General features: G+C 35.1%; 2 protein-coding genes across 2 annotated transcripts; both read right to left on the bottom strand.

Annotated features, from left to right (window-relative positions):
* Nucleotides 1–8,915: 8,915 nt before the first annotated feature.
* LOC130803731 (uncharacterized) lies at nucleotides 8,916–12,872 on the bottom strand. The gene has a single exon (XM_057667932.1). The coding sequence runs from the start codon at nucleotides 10,193–10,195 to the stop codon at nucleotides 9,239–9,241; it is 957 nt and encodes a 318-aa protein (XP_057523915.1). The 5' UTR covers nucleotides 10,196–12,872; the 3' UTR covers nucleotides 8,916–9,238.
* A 134-nt stretch (nucleotides 12,873–13,006) lies between these two features.
* LOC130803724 (pentatricopeptide repeat-containing protein At2g21090) lies at nucleotides 13,007–14,919 on the bottom strand (the record flags this gene model as incomplete). The annotated part of the gene is made up of 2 exons (XM_057667926.1): nucleotides 13,007–13,090; nucleotides 13,249–14,919. A coding segment is annotated over one exon (1,623 nt), but the record flags the coding sequence as incomplete, so codon positions are not given.
* Nucleotides 14,920–18,955: the final 4,036 nt, after the last annotated feature.

Below are 18,955 nucleotides of genomic sequence, written 5' to 3'. Positions count from 1 at the left end.
AAGATGGTAGAATGAGCCTTCTCTTCCATCAATACTAACTGTTCATCAGTCCATCCGTCTCCAGATCCCGACGTAGATGCCGCACTCTTTGGGATCAACGGACGCCAAATCTACTACTGCTTTAATAACGCCTTCATCTTAATCTGCCATGGCCCAAAGCTATTCTTTCCATTAAATTTCTCAATCCTCATTGTAGAATCTCCAACCATTGTTTCCTTTAAAAACTCTTCCTAGGATTAAACTAGAGCTCTTGATGCCAATTGTTGTGCGACAGCGAAAGCATAGATCGAAAACAATAATGAAAGCAATAAAGATTCAAACAAACAATAAGGAAAATCACACCGAGAAATTAACGTGGTTTACTATCAACGTGATAGCTACATCCACCAGCACTGAGAATAAACTTTTCACTATAAACCGGGATATTACAAGATGAACACGAGAAACCACAACAATGGCTCTCTAAGCTTTTTCTCTCTTAGTTTTCCTCACTTTGTGTTTTGCATTGTATCTTATGCTCTAATTCTAATTACATGGAACCTTTATATAGTATACCTCATAATAAAAAGAAATTAGGGTTATGAAAATGCAAAAGAAACCATTAAAAACTAAGAGTAACCGGCCAAACACGTGCCAAAACTAACTTCCCGCAAAAATCGCAGTGCTCCGCACCGCGCGTAAAACTCTGCGGCCCGCGCACAACCTTCTGCCTGGCGACCTGTGTTTTCCATTTCCCAAATCTTCATCCCATTTAATGACTTGCTCGAGTCACTATATTTCAACATTGACTTTCACTAGTGGAAAAAACCTCATTTGCCGCGGTTTTTTGGCCATTATTTGGTGCGGTTTTGGCCCCAAGCAATAGTGATAGCAGCAAATGGCCTATTTTAAATGCTGCGGTTTAAAACCGCAGCAAAAAAAGGCTTTATTTGCTGCGGTCAGCCCCCAAAACCGTAGCAAATAAGTGCCATTATTTGCTGCGGTTTTGGGGGCTGACCACTAAAATAGCTATTTTTTTTTCTTTTTTCGTTTTATACTAATAATAATCCAATAATAATGTACAATGTAATAACAATGATTAATCTAATAATAATCCAATGATAATCACAAATAATCACCAATAATCTCTTTGTAATAAAAAACTCTCGATCGTATATATAATATAATATTATGTACGTACATATATATATAATAATATACATTAAAGTCCTAAAAAATCTATACTAATTACAATTTATCAAGGACAAAAATTAGCAAGATACGCGGTAATCTTTTCTTTTAATTCGCGCATCTCTCTACTTCTCAGAGGGCATGTTTCCCTCGGAATGTCGTATAAAACCTATAATATAATATAAAATTAAAAGATTAATAAACATTAGATTTTACCAATAGTAATAATTTAAGAACTTAACATATACTTACGGCATCTATGTTTTCGACTCAAACCTCCTTCACGGATTTTAAGATATCGTTCATGTATTTGAGAATGTAGTAGCCGCAATCAACGGAATTAGAAGGTTGTCGAAAGCACTAAGAGAAAATAGATGTTAGTGCCAAAGAAGCATAAAAACGCATAAAATCGCAACTTAATACGTAATTTCTAGTATACGACTATAATTTTCAATTCTAACCACTTCAACGCAATAATATAGCCCAAATAGTGTTGTGTGGCAAGTTTCACACAAAACAAACCATGTTTGAGCTACTTTATGCGCAAAAGTGCCAAAAACGCTTAAAAACGCATAAAATCGCAACTTAACGCCTAAATTCTACCATATGACAATGATTTTAGATTCTAACCACTTCAACACAATAATATATACCAAATAATGTTGTATGCCATGTTTCGTGCAAATCAAACCAAGTTTGAGCTACTTTATGTGCAAAAGTGCCAAAAACGCTTAAAAACGCATAAAATCGCAACTTAACACGTAATTTCTAGAATACGACAATGATTTTCAATTCTAACCACTTCAACACAATAATATATACCAAAGAGTGTTGTGTGCCAAGTTTCGTGCAAAACATACCATGTTTGAGCTACTTTATGCGCAAAAGTGCCAAAAACGGTTAAAAACCCTTAAAATCGCAACTTAACACCTAATTTCTACCATATGACAATGATTTTCAATTCTAACCACTTCAACACAATAATATATACCAAATAGTGTTGTGTGTCAAGTTTTGTGCAAAACAAACCAAGTTTGAGCTACTTTATGCGCAAAAGTGCCAAAAACGATTAAAAACGCATAAAATCGCAACTTAACACCTAATTTCTACTATATGACAATGATTTTCAATTCTAACCACTTCAACACAATGGTAAGTGACATATATAGCAATTAGTATAAGTAAATCAAAGCCAAAGAATACAAAACAAAACAAGAATATACTTAATAATTTCAAAACTCACCACAGCATCAACAACCTTCTTCGTTCCCTAATCATTAATGGTAAATTTTCCACTTGCATCTCGGGAATGAAGCCCGCAATACCAATCACGCACCCGATCTCCTACAGGAGTATTCATAGATGCGGAGGTAGTCGTAGATGAGGGCGTGGATGAACTTTGATTGGGGTATAAACCCGCATCCACCCACTCTTTTCGGATCTCATCGTACGTTTTCTGGCCCAAGCGATGGTAAAACTTCCTTTTGCTTGCAGAATCAGAAGCTTTACCACGCTTTTCCTAATTAATCAATAGAAATCGAATGTCATGTATTTGCTTAATGACTGAAGCAAAAAAAGTAAATTCAAATCAAAAACTATAATATAATATGAAATACTTACAACTTCTATGGTCGTTGTTGTTTTGGCAACAAAGGCCTCCCAATCCCTCTTCGATATGTGACCCCATATTTTGTAGGGCATCTTCGAAGGTGCTTGCTCTCCACCTTCGTTTCCCGTTTTGACCTTTTTGGTCGTACGGGCACGGCTCTTCGTAATCCAGCCAGTTACTAGCTTGGGAAATCTCTGAATCTTTCAGCAACAGCTGAAAGAAACACATTCTTCTTGTCCTTATCGCTCTCGATGTGGAAAAGTTATATTTATTACTGTCAATTAAATTAATTTTAAAATGAAACTAAATGAGTAAAAATAGTAAAGTTGCTTACCATAGTATCATTCCATAGAGAGTTCTTCAGACCCTCTATAACCTCGTTTCATGCGTGCAATATGGAAATCTTGCGGATACATAGGCCCACTTGTTTTTCATATTGCCTACGCCTTTTTCCGCAGGGTTAACCCAATACATTGTATTCCAAATGCATGGGTTCTGTGACTTTGACGTTTTTCGTAGGACCTCGCCCTTTTCTTTTCTTACTGGTAGTGGGAGCATCCATTGGTGGAGCGTCTTCAGTCTCAAAATCATTGTCAATTGGTGGAGCGTCTTCAGCCATACGCTCGTACCTCATAATTTGGCCCTCTTCACTGTCGTAACTACGATGCTCATTATCCGAGGTCTCAATCTCGGGGACAATTTCGTCTCTGAATAGGTGCATTGTATATCGGTACCTGAAAGAGTATGAATAGAAATATATTAGGACATAAGCTAAGTAATATTAAGAATTCGACTATGATTTACAAATCTAATACGTTCAACACAATAATATATAACAAATAGTGTTCTGTGCAAAGTTTCATGCAAAACAAACCAAGTGCCAAAAAAACTTTAAAAAGCTTTAAATTCATACCTTGTGAATCACTTAATTCAAATGTATTCCTTTCGTGTGATCTACATGCATATAACTAACATCTACATCATCTTGATCCAATGATTTTGGATTGATAAAGGGAGCAGAGTCTTCAAAAGCTTCATATTTTTCCTCATCCTCAACATCACCTATACCAAGGATGCTTCTTTTTCCCGATACAACAATAGACCATTTTTTATCAGACGGGTCTACAATGTAGAATACTTGCTTGGCTTGTATGGCTAGTATGAATGGCTCCTCACTATCACGCAAACGAGCTAAGTCTACAAGAGTGAATCCACAAGGGTTGTCATTTTTATGCATCGTCGATTATTATCTACCCACTTACATTTGAAAAGACCAATATTGAAAGTAGAGTAGTCAAGCTCCCATATTTCATGTACCCGCCCGTAGTATACCAATTTAGCATCAACCGGTGCTTGATCCTTCGCACTCGTAAAATGTAGATGACGCCAAAATAGAAACCCCACTATTCTGTAGATAAGATGACTTCTTGTCTTGACCCTCAGTCCAAAATGTGAAGCCATTGACATCGTAACCCTCATATTTTTTGACATCATCACGCGGACCAAAAGCTAACCACTTAACAATTTCGGATACACCCTTGAGTTCTTCGCATATAATTAGATTATGAAACCAATTAATAAACGTCTTGTTTTGCAATTGCATCAATGCCCAATCCCCTTTAGAAGGATGTTTTGCGCGCAATATATCAAAATGCTCACTCAAAAAAGGATGAACTTCTGGAATATGATGCAACACATACAAGTGTGCTTGTAGAAGGCTGTCTCGAGGAGGTGTGACCGATTTGGAGCCAATTGTTTCTTTTCCCTCAAGCCTTCCTTCATGTCTAGAGATGGGAAGTCCAATAGGCTTTACCATGGCCAAATACTCGGCTATAAAGTTACCAATCTCATCGCTCACAGTGCCTTGAATCATACTCCCCTCGGGTTGTGCTGGTTTCCTCACCTTGTTTTGTAAAACACCCATGTGTCTTTCAAAAGGATAACATCACCTTAAAAAAACTGGACCCAAAAGCTTGATCTCACGAACGAGATGGACAATAAGATGAACCATTATGTCAAAGAAAGAAGGTGGAAAATACATCTCAAACTTGCGTAAAGTTACAATCACGTCGAGTTGAAGTGCATCAAGTTTAAAGGGATCAAGAACTTTACTACAAATTGTGTTAAAGAACGAACATAGCTCGGTAATAGCATATCTCACATGTTTTGGCAGTATTCCACGGATTGCAATTGGTAAGAACACTTGCATCATTACATGGGAATCGTGAGATTTCATGCTTCCCAACTTCAGCTCACCATTTAGGCTCACAAATCTCTTCATGTTCGATGAGTACCCAGACGGAACCTTAATACCATACAAACACTCACAAAATGTCCGCTTCTCTGCTTTGGATAATGTGTAGCAAGCTGGAGGCAAATCAACATTGTCATTAGTCATCTTCTTCTTACTGCCACCAACTTCATCAGCTCTATTTCTTTTCTTACTCACCTTAACATGTGCCCACAACTCCAGACGAAGACCCTTACATTCAAACCAATCTCGCACGGCCCTAACATCCTTTGTCTTACCCGGAATGTTCATGAGAGTCCCGAGTATGGCATCACATACATTTTTCTCTATATGCATAACGTCAAGACAATGCCTAACCTGTAGATCTCTCCAATATGGAAGCTTCCAAAAGATTGATTCTTTTTTCCATAATCAGTCTTCACCCCCTTGCACTTGCCCCGTTTTACCAAATACAGTCTCAACTCTCTTAACCTGTTCATAAACCTCATAACCAGTCAACGGTCGACGAGCTACACGGTCCTCAACCTCCTCGTTGAACAACTTTTTCTTCTTACGATATTGGTGGTCTCGTGGGAGGAACTTTCAATGGTGCATGAATACGTGTTTGCACTTAAGAATCCACGTGGATTCCATGTCATCGATACATATTGGGCATGCTTTTTTCCCTTTGTTCTTATACCCCGATAAGTTGCCATATGCCGGAAAATCATTAACGGTGCATAAAAGCATTGCACGCAAGGTGAACTCCTCGTTAGCATATGCATTAAACACTGAAACGCCTTCATCCCACATCTTTCTCAAATCCTCAACTAGAGGTGCAAGATATACATCTATGTCATTGCCAGGTTGTTTAGGACCCGAGATAAGAAGCAAAAGCATAATGTACTTACGCTTCATACACAACCAACGTGGCAATTTATAGATCACTAAAAGTAACGGCCAAGTACTATGTTGAGAACTAAGATTGTCGAATGGGTTCATTCCATCCGTACACAGTCCGAGCCTTAAATTACGAACCTTTTCCCCAAAAGTCTTATGCAACTTATCAATACTCTACCACTCTGGAGAATCAGATGGATGTGTGAGCAAGTGACCTTTCTTCACCCTATCTGCATGCCACCTCAAATTTAACGCATCTTTCTTTATAGAAAACAAGCGCTTGAATCTAGGTATTATTGGAAGATACCACAACACCTTAGCCAGGGGCCCTTTAGCATCCCGAGCCCCTTTACGCTTGTAGCGCGATAACCCACACTTAGGACACTCTTCTAAGTTCTCGTTTTCATTCCGATACAACACACAATCATTCGGACATGCATGAATCTTCTGGTACTCTAAGCCGAAAGGACACATGAGCTTTTTTTGCATAATATGTCAACTTTGGAAGTTCATTTCCCTCAAGAAGCATCTCACCTAACGCTTCTAATAACAATGTGAAACTAGCGTCACTCCAATTGAACTTTGACTTAATGTTGAAAATTATCAACACTACTGTTAGTTTGGTGAACTTTGTACATCCAGGGTACAAAGGCTTTTGAGAAGCCTCTGTCAACAAGTCAAAAAAACGAGGACGTTTTCCTAACTCATCCTCGACTCCCTCCATCATCTCATCAACACGATCCACATCCTCATCGACATTCTCTTCATCTGTCTCATACCCATCAACATGATCTACTACATCCTCATTGACATCGGCCACATTATTGACGTCCTCAACGATACTTTTCTCTTTGTAAACTCCCTCCTCACCATGCCAAACCCAAACATGATATTGAGGCCTAAACCCACGTCGAAGTATGTGCTCCCTAAGGATATCAACACTATCTACCTTTGATACATTGCCACAACTAACACATGGGCAATAAAAACCAACTCCCCCCGTCCTAACTTGATGTTCAACCGCAATACTACAAAATTCTAATACGCCATCAATAAATTCCGTCGATTCAATGCTTCCATACATCCAAGAACGATCTTTTGTCATCCTAATTAATGTGATTAATTGATTCAAAACAAAATTAGTACACAACTTTTAAACATATATACTTAACGAACTCTAACTAACCACAAAATCAAATAATAATCATTCATTTAACACTAATTAACCCAAATAATAACACAATGTTTTTTAAACTGTCCAAATAATGTTTATTGTAATAACCATAATTAATATTCGTATATATTAACTACATATAAAAACAATAAAAATCAAATCACATTCATAAACTTGGACAACTAATTAACATTCATATCAACAACTCATTCATTTAACCATAAACAAACCTAATTAAACCTAACTTACAAACTATAAAAAAAAATTATGATAAATTTAAAACTTAAAACCACAACTACATACACATTCATAAATAAAATGAAGAAATTACTTAAAAATATTACAAAACATGATATATATGATAAATTTAAAACTTAAAAACAATAACAACATACACATTCATAAAGTATGACAAATTTAAACCTAATTTACAAATCAAAATGAAAAAAATACCTTGAATTGTCGTGGGTTTTGGTGGGTTAGTGTATAACCTATACAATGAAAAAAAAATTAGTATAAAAAAAACTAAGCGCCCTAAACGTACACAATTAATGAAGCTTGAACAATAATGGGTTTGAGAACTAATAAGCTTTAAAAAATTATACCTTGAAGAAGAGTAAGAACTAAGCCCAAATTTCGTGGGTTTTCGTGGGTTTAAGAAGAGCAACAACAATGTGTACAACCGGCAATTTCAAGAAGTAGATGATGAAGAAAAGCAATAAGAAGAGCAAGAATGATGAAGAAGAACAAGAACAAAAAGATGATGAAGAAGAGGGATTGAAGACAGTCGTAATCGAACAAATTATCATGAACAAGAAATAACTGGCAGTTTCAATATTGAGTGAAGAAGTGCAACAGTCGTATGTAAACAATGAAACAGCAGTTTCGTGGGTTTACAAACTCATGTGTATGTTTTAACGTTAACATATGGCGGGTTTTTGAAAATGCAAATGCTGCGGGCAAGGGACAAACCGCAACATTGAGTGAAGACGTGTATTATTTGCTGCGGGTGGATGAAGAACCGGAGCAATTGTAAGACATATTTGCTACGGGCATGAAACAAACCGCAGTAATTGAAGCTGCACATGAGTATTTGCTGTGATCAAGGCCTAAAACCGCAGCAATTAATGGTTTTTTTTTCTAATTCTTTTTCCTATTTATTGCTGCGTATATACAAAAACCGCAGCAAATGATAAGCAGTAAATACGTTTTTTTCATTAGTGTTTGAACGAGATTGTGGGATCTCGTCACTGGCGTCAATAGGGTTTTCGTCGCTCATTTAAAGTTGTGGGTATAGGGTTGCATTCAGTGGTTGACGAGGATTTAGGTTTTGTGTGGATGGACGATGGGGAGTCACGAAGAGGATGTTGTTGGGAAACACGGGTCAAGGAGAGGGTTCCAAGCGAGGGTTGGTCGCAGGGAGGGGGCTGCGAGTAAGGGTGATGCTGGGTAGGGTGGTCATGGCTTTGGTGGCCGGTGGACTAGGCTATAAGCAGGGGAGTTGGCTCATTTTTTTTCTTTTCTTTTTGTTTCATTTATTTCAATATAATTATATTTTCTTGATTAAAACAAGAACCGGTCAGATTCAGATTGTAACACATTATATATTCAATTTTTTTTGGGAAAAAACAAGTTGTAGCAGGTGATGAATATAGAGAAATCCTTTAAAAGAAATTCTGAGGTCAAACATCGATAATCTTGGTATTTGTAAAAGAAAATCACCTAAACTAAGATTTTTAAAAGTAAATTTTACTGCAGTTTATTTTGCTTTATCATTAAATTAGTTAATTTTAAGATGACAAGTTTCTAAAAGTGTGACTCTTAATTCTGGCTGGGAAGAGTAAAAAAAAAGAATGTTTAATAGCTAAAATTCAAAATCCAGGTCCATAACATAAGAGATGTAACATCCCAAAAAACCAGGAATACTATACCAGACTATAAAAACAAGTTACATTGCCATAAAAGGCAAATGCTTATTTGCCCTTACATAACCAACATTCATTAACAAACAACACAAAATTTTAATTGGAATAATAATTACAATACAAATCACCCAAATAAATGTAGTTATTACAGATAAAATCACAAATTACATGTTCAGTAATCAGTGTTGCTTTAATATTCACATCGCAATTCACACAATATATGACCAATATTAGGCCTTGCCTTCAATTCTTGCATGAGTAAGACCAACACAAGCATCCACAAAATCAGCATCAATAAAATCAGTGGAGAATATCTGCAATCGATCCGATATATTTCTTTCAAAGCATTGCTTAATAAACAGCCTTGAATATCCATGAATTCGTTTCGTTACAGGTCTCACACACAAAATCGGGTTATCTGCTTGAGGGGTTACTGTATTTTCCACCCGGTAGAAATACTTCCTAGATGTCACAGGAGGTTGATCACCCAAATGTTTAAGATTACTCTCGAATTTCGTGGATGGTAAATCGGTATCAATCCAATTATCTTTCAAGTACCCAGAACTCCAAAGTGGATCCCCTTTCTTAGGGGCAGCAGATTTCCTTGGTTTCCATACACAAATTATCCTTTTAGGTAGCACCTCAGAAACTGGTTTATCAAAAACATGATCATCCTGATGAATAAGGTAATCCCCAAGTTTCTCTATAAGGAATTTATCAAAATCAGGTGGATCATCATGCCCGAATTCTGTTCTGATCTCAAGAATCAGAATCTCGGATTGAGTTTCTGATAAGAACTTCTTCACCTCGTCCAAGACTACATCAACACTGTAAGTTTTGAGGATGCCATGGCAAACTCGACGATCTTCCTGAACCCGGATGTCAAGAACTCGAGCACCCTTCACTAGCTGCTCGTATATGCTCGAGGATTGACATTGAGCAAAGGGACGGGTTATGAAAGGTATTCCAATCTTGTTGGTAGCAGAATCATGAGTGCCAGGCCAAACAATCTTGTTAATGGTGAGCTTGTCAAGATCAAGACCTGCCATCCAGTTTTTCCTGTCAGATGGGTGATAGTCACATCCTGCAAAATCACAATTACAGCTTTGTTGTAGATCAACCAAAGTTTTCTTCTCTACTGATAATGATTTCCTCTTTTCAACCTGTTTTGTAAATTGCCCACCCATTACTAAATGCTATGTATGATCAAACAAACAGAAGAATATGATTGATTCTGATCTTCTTCCCAAATCTATTTTTCTTCCCCCTCAGAAAGTTTTATTTCCTGTGTCTGTGTTGAAGAGTGGTACAGGTTGGATTTTGATACATGTCATAATGTTAGTTGAGAAGTCTGAAATACGAGTTAGATAAAGGAATGATTCTTTTCATTAATGTATTTTTTCAAAAAAAATTTGCACAACCTCAAAACTTTGAGACGTGTATTCTATTTTAATAATTTCTTCTTTCATATATATTCTATTTTTCATTCATATGAATCTATTACTATTATTATTTATTATAATATAATTAAGGTGAAATATAGTTTTGAGACGTGTGGGTTTGGAATTTTTTTATGTTAGCAATGGTCAACCTAATCAATGCATTATAGGTGGAAAATTTATATCAAGGATCTTTTCTCTGATTGGTCCACCTGTATCTAACAATTTATGTTAGCTTTCTGATCTGTGTCTGTCGGTTATTATATAATTAATTCTTTTATTTATTCTACTTATCTTCCTATAACATAAAGAAACAGCATCATAACATCAAAATAAGGATACAGAAGTTGATTATGGAAATATAAAGTGAGGGCAGCCTAAAACAAATTTTAAATTCTCACATATTTTCAAACATATATATATATATATATATAAGCCGGTGATCGAATAACAAATTTAACGTTATCACATATTTAAGTCAAATGGGTAAACATCAATCGATAAGAGGATGCAGGAGTATATAGTCGAGAACACCCTTATCTTCGTCCACAAATTTATTATCTCTCCATCTTAAACCCTCTATCAACTTTTTTTTGTCTTATCTTTTAAGCAAACTTTTATTTTCACAAAATTTCACTCATATTGCAACAATTGAAATGTAAGAGGGATAAAGAGAGTAATAGTCGGAGAACACCCTTATCTAAACGTGGCAGTAGGATACTAGAAATAGCAATACCATCAATCACAGTTGATATGGTTGAACAACTCTTAAAAAATAAAATAAATATGATGTTCCGGTTTGCAATCATTTCAATATAATGTGGTTGTGGTTTGTCCAACCTACAAAATTATTATCTAATATCCATTTAATCACTTTCTAATTTCCAATTAAAAAACACAGCAACATTCTGAGCAATCAAACTAAACTTGATTCAAAATTGACAGCAATAGCAAAGACTAAACCCAATATATCGATTAGTATTCAAAATTACCCGTGGGTATGTGATCCCAAGCCCACGGATGCCCCATGAGTGTGTCCACATGAGTGGGCCCACAGGATGATTATGTGATGAATTGTCACGGCCTAACAATAAAGTAATAGCTAGTGATAAATTTCGAAAGTACTGCTATCGATTAATATTGTCACCTTGATTGTGTTCGGGAAGGAATATTCTCAGCTTAGTTTCTTTCTTTTACTTGCACATAAAGGAAAATACCCTCTTACCAGAACCTTCAGTTCTGCAGTAAGGAACAACATAAATAAACATGCATTCCTGCTAACCTGAGGCTTCAAAGCACCAAATATAACATACAGAGTTAATGCCCTCTTATCATTTATGAGATGTAATGCCCCATATATTACACTCCAAGCTCAACTTTTTTTTATCAGCTCAGCAAAAAACTGTCAACACTTCATTACCTCAATTCCATAAAGTTGCTCCCATCTAGGCAAGGTTTGAGGGTCGTATGTACGCAACCTTAGCCTTGTATTCCGATTTACCTTAGTAGAAAACGTCTTCTGCAACTTCAGATAAATAAGTGCATAAATATAATGAGAGATTTAATAGATACACGTTAGAGAACATATAGCCTAATTCTTAATCTTCAAGTTCAGCATGAGAAAAAGATCATGACCAATCAAAAACAAATTAGCAGATAAGCATTTTAAAGTTCCACATGGTTTCCTAAGTTCATCGGCATGATCGTGTATTCTGTGACTTCTGTCAGTTCCAAGGTAAACTCATATTCAACAAAGATAAGATCAGATAGGTTGTCTATTTCCAATTCTCCGAGATACAAAAACAGAAAACTGCAACAGTCTAAGAGAAGCAAAAGCCAGCAAGGAAACAGCTTGATAAATTAATGAGATACTAATGAACATTTAAAAACACCACTTTGTGCATGCATGGAACTTGGAGGTAAAAAAGCAAGAGCATCGCTATAGCAAGTAAAAGTAGTAGGTTATTTACTCCATTCTTTTCCTCTTGGTCTTCCTCATACCATTATTAGCAAGTTAGCCAACCCAAGTATAGTCTAGAGTACCAATAAGGCTTTAATGTCATCGTCATACCATTAACATATTCTTTACTTTACTTTAGTAAGTACACAAACCCAACAACAGTAATAACACACAAAAAGTTGGACTGATATCTGATAGAACTGTAGGAGTGGTAGGGCATGAATCATGATCAATATAATATCATTTACGACCCATTTGGTCTCGATATTTAATGGTGAAAATAGTAATGAAAGTTAGTGTAGTTTTGGTGGGAAAATATATTGGCAAGTTTGGTGATCAAGCTTGTTTAACCCCAATCATCTCATTTTCTCGACAAAATTCATTTCAATGCATTACCATTTTGATAAATGATATTAGATGATAATGATAAATTGTGAACCAAACAGTTTTTTATGATTAAAGTTTCATCATGAGTATGACATAACACATTCCATGAAAATTTACACAACAAATCATTTTCATTACCATCGTTTAATATCATTAATCAAACGGACTATTATGAGAATATAAGACCAATGTCTGCCGCTCAAACTAATCCATGACGAAAAAGCCTTCGTTTATATTGAACAGAAGCAATTGAGTCATACCAGAAGCATATGCACCTGGTCATAAAATACATCTGTCTACAGGTAAAAGAACATTAAATTAAGCTATAGGCAACTTAATTGAGGCAACTAGAAATGTATAGTAAGAAACATAGTATACTTCTCCTATCTCTTATCTTGGAGAATGAAATATAGAAGCAATCATCATCTAATTTTACTGAAACAAAAATTGTTACCCAGAGGTAAGCAGAAATTACTGAAGGCCCAGAGCAAGAAACTTGCTATTAGTTTACCCAACTATTGGCTTGTTCTTTTCTGGGACACCTCTGGTCCATTAGCCTCCTAGTCATTTCCACACTCTTCCAATCACCAGATGCAGCCTGTATGCTCGAGAGCAGTAAATACGGAGCATAAGATGCTGGATCTAGGTTGATAATGTTTACTGCAGCTTGTTTTCCAACCTCAACGTTCCCCTGAATCCGACAAACACCAACCAGGGTATTCCATATCATGCCATCCTTTTTACATGGCATCTCTTCCAACTGTTTCATCAGCTCATCGAAACGTCCTGATCTACCCAAGAGATCAATCAGGCAAGCATAGTGTTCCTCATCAGGAGATATGCCATGAACATCAGTCATGGATTTGAAGAAACTAAGTCCCTCCTTTACAAGACCTGAATGACTGCAAGCACTAAGAAGTATAACAAAGGTTACTCTATTTGGTTTAACTCCATAATGAACCATCTCATCAAACACTGAAATTGACTCTGCCCCGTAACCATGCTGTGCCATTGCAGCTATCATGGGGTTCCATGACATAACATCTTGCTTATTACCCATCAAGAGAAACACCTGTTGGCTAAGTTTTAGATTTCCGCATTTAGAATACATATCAATGAGTGCGCTCACAACCACATTATTAGGCCTAAAACAAATTCTTATCATATACCCATGTATTTGTTTACCGTGCTTTAATAAAGATTGACTAGCACAAGCACAAAGCACACTACTGAAAGTATACTGATCAGGACTGACACGAAACAACATCATTTTCCTAAACAAATCAAGTGCAGCTTCTCCAAAATTATTTTGAGCATATCCCGAAACCATAGCTGTCCACGACACAGGATTTTTAGCAGGCATCTTATCAAACAATTCTTGAGCTAATTTCATATCCCCCCATTTGCAGTACCCTGAAATCAATGCAGTCCAAGTTGGAATATCCCTAAACTTCATCTCATCAAACAACGTCCTAGCATCACTCATCTCTCCACATTTAACATAAGCATCAACAATTGAGCTACAAAGAACCACATTTGGAAGGAATCCAGATACCAAAATTTGACAATGTGCTTGCCTATTTAATCCCACATCCTTCAATTTCATTCCAGCAGTCAAAATACCAGCAAAACTAAAAGCATTGTACCCAATAGATTCCTTCCTAAACTCCCTGTAAAACCTCAAAGCTTCACTATAATTTCCACCTTGTGCATACCCAATTATCATTGTATTCCAAGATACAACATCCCTTTCAACCATTTTATCAAATAGCTTCCTAGCAACATTAATCATACCTATTTTAACGTACCCAGAAAGTGCATTATTCCATCTAAACAAATTTCTCACAATCATTTTATCGAACACCTTGCGTGCTTCAATGTGATCACCACATTCAAAGTACACATGCATAAGATGATTCGAAACTAATGTATTGGGGTGTTTCATACCAGTACATTTCATAAAAAGATGCACCCTTTTTCCATCTTTAAGTGATCTAGTCTTTGCACAAATATTTAAGAGAAATGAAAAAGTTTCAGAATTTAATTGTATGGCTTTTCTATCTAAAAGGGGTAACGAATTAACGGCTTCTTGAAGATTTCCTTGGTTGCAAAGATCAATCAATGATTAAAATATACAAAGATGACTGTTGAACTTAGTGTACTTTAAATGAAATCGAGAAAATATCACATTATTTGGTGGAGAAATAGGGGGCATAGCAGGTTTAGCACCATGTCAAGTTGAAATTCAAACTGAAAAGTTGAAATGAAATTCAGATCGTGTTTTTGACAGAAAGAACATCAGCTGTTTGCCCCGATGACGAGAACTGAATCGTTGGGAAAAAATTCCGACGGGTTTGTGGTTCGGGTTTTGGAGGAAATGGTGACTTTTTTGGACGAAGACGAACTTTTGGGTTCATTTTCGATTGCCTAAATTAAAGGTTTGAAACTTTGAACTTTGAACCATTGTTTTGTTTTCATAGATGACGGTCCAAAACTAAAATATGCGGGTTGCCTAAAAAAATGGTTCAACCATGCCAACTTGAAACAATTCTAAAAACTTAGCTTCTTTCACCACGAACACAAGTGGTTGTTAAAACTGAGAACCCATCTAAAATCAATAAAGAGAGTAGCATTTAAATCATTACAATCGAATTATAAAGTCGTAAAATCTTATATAAATGTTTTGATATGCTATAGATAGGGTAATTAATTATCAGTCACATTTGATTATATTCGTTCATTTTCAAAGTTTTGAGCTGCATGTAAAAATTTATTTAAAATTTTATCTTTTTATTGAATAAAAGGAATACTTGTAATAATCTTTTATGAACTGAAATCAGCAAGCATGTGAATTTCTTATCTTATAGTTATATGTAAGTAAAACCTAGAATATAAGGATATTTTATGATTGAGACTATCCTTGTAGGATTTGATCGTTGGATTATGTAATCGTAGAATCGCGTTATAATCTTATCACTCATATTCTTGATCGTGGTGGAATCATTCGATCCTACCATTATTACAATCCTACTAAAGATAAAGATTGCTCGTCTATGTTTGAACCAGAGTCGTAGAATGATATATTGGAATCGAGATTTGATGACCATGACTAAGCCTGAGAAAAGTTATTGTCCTCTATTAGAAACGGCGATCAATTATTAAGATGAGTTACTAGCCAACTCTTTAATGACCCGATGTTAGTAATAGCTGACGATTAGAGTGATTTTTTTACTTTGCTTAATAATCATCTATTATTACTAACAGCGAGTGCGAACAAAATACTCAGCTTCTTTTCTCAGGATAGTACCCCATTTTTTTTCGCTAAAATGTACCTCCATTAAAAAACCTCATAGCCCTCAAACATCTTCTTTTAATTTGACACTTGGAAATTCAGTTAGAACAAACTTAAGATTACCCAGTCAACCATCATACAGTGTTATACTATTATTGTTGATGTTGAAATACTTAAATATTTTAGTTTCTTGAGTTTAAAATCAATTGCTCCCATACTAATAAATAGTTGCCCAAAATATATAAATGCAGTATTATCTAACATGCAATATGAAAGGTGATTGTGAAATTTTATTTATCGTAAGTGCGCGATGAACGTATAGTTGCGGGTCGAATACAGAACAGTTAGGATAAAAAAATTTGATAAGCTCTACTAATTATATTACACGGAGAGAAAAATGAATATTTTAAATTATGTATCTAATGATCTAATTAAGAATGCAATGAAAATTGGTCTAAAAATATATAATAGGAAATTGATGGTGTCGTAGTTCTCTAAATTCTTGTATGATCAAACTTTTATCAGTGTCTATGAAATGTGAGCTTAATAATGTGATTTAAATATAATTTTATTAATTTCAAATTCTCACTCTATTAATTAACTATTAGATTTAGACCCTATTAATTCAATTTTCGCACGTTTGTTTTATTGAATGAATTAATAAGAAATTAACTAAAATTTAACCTAAAGCAAAGTTAATCCTAATCTCACATGCTAATTCTATTGATTAGTCTAACAAAGCACATTTAATATAGTGTAGTTAGCTCAATTTAATCCCCTTAATCCTAACTTTATAGACACCTTCAATGGCCAAACTATATTTCAGACCCTAACCCTAGAAAAATAAACTATTCTCTAGTAATGGTGAAAGCAATAAATAAAAATTCTAGCATGAAACTAAGCAATAAAAGATTATAATAATTGTAAGAAAAAATAATAAATAAAATATGAAAGTGCACGATTAGAGATGAAAGAGAGACACGGTCTGAGTAATAATACTACTTTTATCTACTACTACGAAAAACAATTAAAGGCAACAGCCGATGTCTGCTACTTTGATGAGCGATGCTTTATCAGCTGGATTGAAGCTGGAAGACAAGTTAATCATTAACAAGCAATCAAGGATGGTAATGAGCAGTGGTGCAATGGTAGGTCGTGGGGATGTTGCTTATGGTGGGAGTTTGGAGGCTACTTTTAGGGACAAAGACTACCCAGTGGGTTGTTTCCTTTCTACTCTCGGGATGCCAATAATGGATTGGCATGGGAAACTGTCTATCGGGTGTAATATTCAGTCACAGATCCCAATGGGACGGTCTACAAATTTGGTTGCTCGGGCTAACTTGAACAACCGTGGATCTGGGCAAGTAAGTTTTCGTTTGAATAGCACAGAACATATTCAGTTAGCTCTTCTTGCTTTCCTTCCTCTGCTGAGAAAGATGATCGGCCAACAAACAAGATCACCCTCTTGGGTATTGACGAAGATGTAATCGATAGCATTGTGCGCAATATTAGGAAGCAAGCTCTATAATAGTCGAACATAAATCGGAGTGATTAAGCTCATTTTATTCTCCTTTATTTTTGCTTTTCATAGCCATTGTAATTTTTTTGTTAGATATTTGCAACCCCTTCACGCCTATCTCATTGATAACACAAGAACATGATCCTAGTATTGCTTTGATCTCTTTTTTTTAAGGGTTTTATAGTCAAATTTTGGTTCAAGATGAAAATAGTTATGTACTTTTTACAAAGCACACGAAATTTTGTTCAATAGTTTGGTTATACGACCCCTTCCCATTTCCCTGATACCGTCTGTCATGTGCTTATTTTTTGCATTCTGGTTTGAAATAAGATATTAGCGTCATTTTGAAGAGTATTTCCAAGCATGATTGTGGCCTGTTTTGAACCTTATGCTATGTAACTGTCGTTTTTTCTCGTATATTATCATGCGTCATAGGAATATAGACAGTATAGTATAGCTACTGAAAAGTGAAAACATCTTTCATACATTATGATTATGAATGGGACCTATTTACCATTTTCCCTCCATTCTTCGCGTGTTCGAGCTTGCTTTAACTCGCTATATAGTACTACACTAGATAGTGCCCATGTGATGCACAGATTTATTAAATTTTTAGATATAAATTTTACATTAATTTATATAAAGTATTACGATTGTTGATAACACATTTAAGAATCAAATTTACGCACAAAAAAATTTAAAATTATTTTATAAAAGTTTAAACAAAAAATAATTTTTATCATGAAAAATATAATTCACTTATATAAAAATAGTCAGAACGTGAATCATATTAGAATTAAGGTATATTATGATTTAACCATTTCAAAATATCCAATACACTAGATAATGCTCATTTAATAAATAAAATAAAAAAGATTTTGTAAATAATTAAAAAAAAGAAATAATATATATGGTTCTCCATTACATTAAATGATGTGAGTAATAAAGTCAAAGATAGAAAAATACTCATAAAAACAATGACATCATCATTGAGTGTTAAAGGGAAAATTTTTGTTGAGTTTGTAACACGTAAGCAATTTTAATTATTAGTAATGATGTCAACAGTGTTTTGTTTTAGTAATAGTTATAGATATACTTAATTAGGTCTTCAAAATCGCATATCGGATAGATCCGGATACGAAAATTTAGTTTTTCGGATAGCTGAAATCATGATCCAATTCCAATCCGGATCAAACACGATACCAGATTTCCTGTTTATTTATTTTTTTTCTTTTAAAAAATTAGGAATTTTCATACATAAATATTTGGAAAAATAACCTAGAATAATCTAACCTTTTTATGTTTTTCATACAATAATCTCACCTATTTATTAACTATGAATAATCTCTG

The sequence above is a fragment of the Amaranthus tricolor genome, chromosome 2 (genome assembly GCF_026212465.1).
Source record: "Amaranthus tricolor cultivar Red isolate AtriRed21 chromosome 2, ASM2621246v1, whole genome shotgun sequence".
Classification (NCBI taxonomy): Eukaryota; Viridiplantae; Streptophyta; class Magnoliopsida; order Caryophyllales; family Amaranthaceae; genus Amaranthus; species Amaranthus tricolor.
The sequence above is the reverse complement of the archived record's forward strand: the minus strand, read 5'-3'. Positions and strand labels throughout refer to the sequence as shown.

Bases quoted from the DNA above. Each gene is read 5' to 3' on its own strand.
- LOC130803731 (XM_057667932.1), bottom strand. From the start codon at position 10,195: ATGGGTGGGCAATTTACAAAACAGGTTGAAAAGAGGAAATCATTATCA.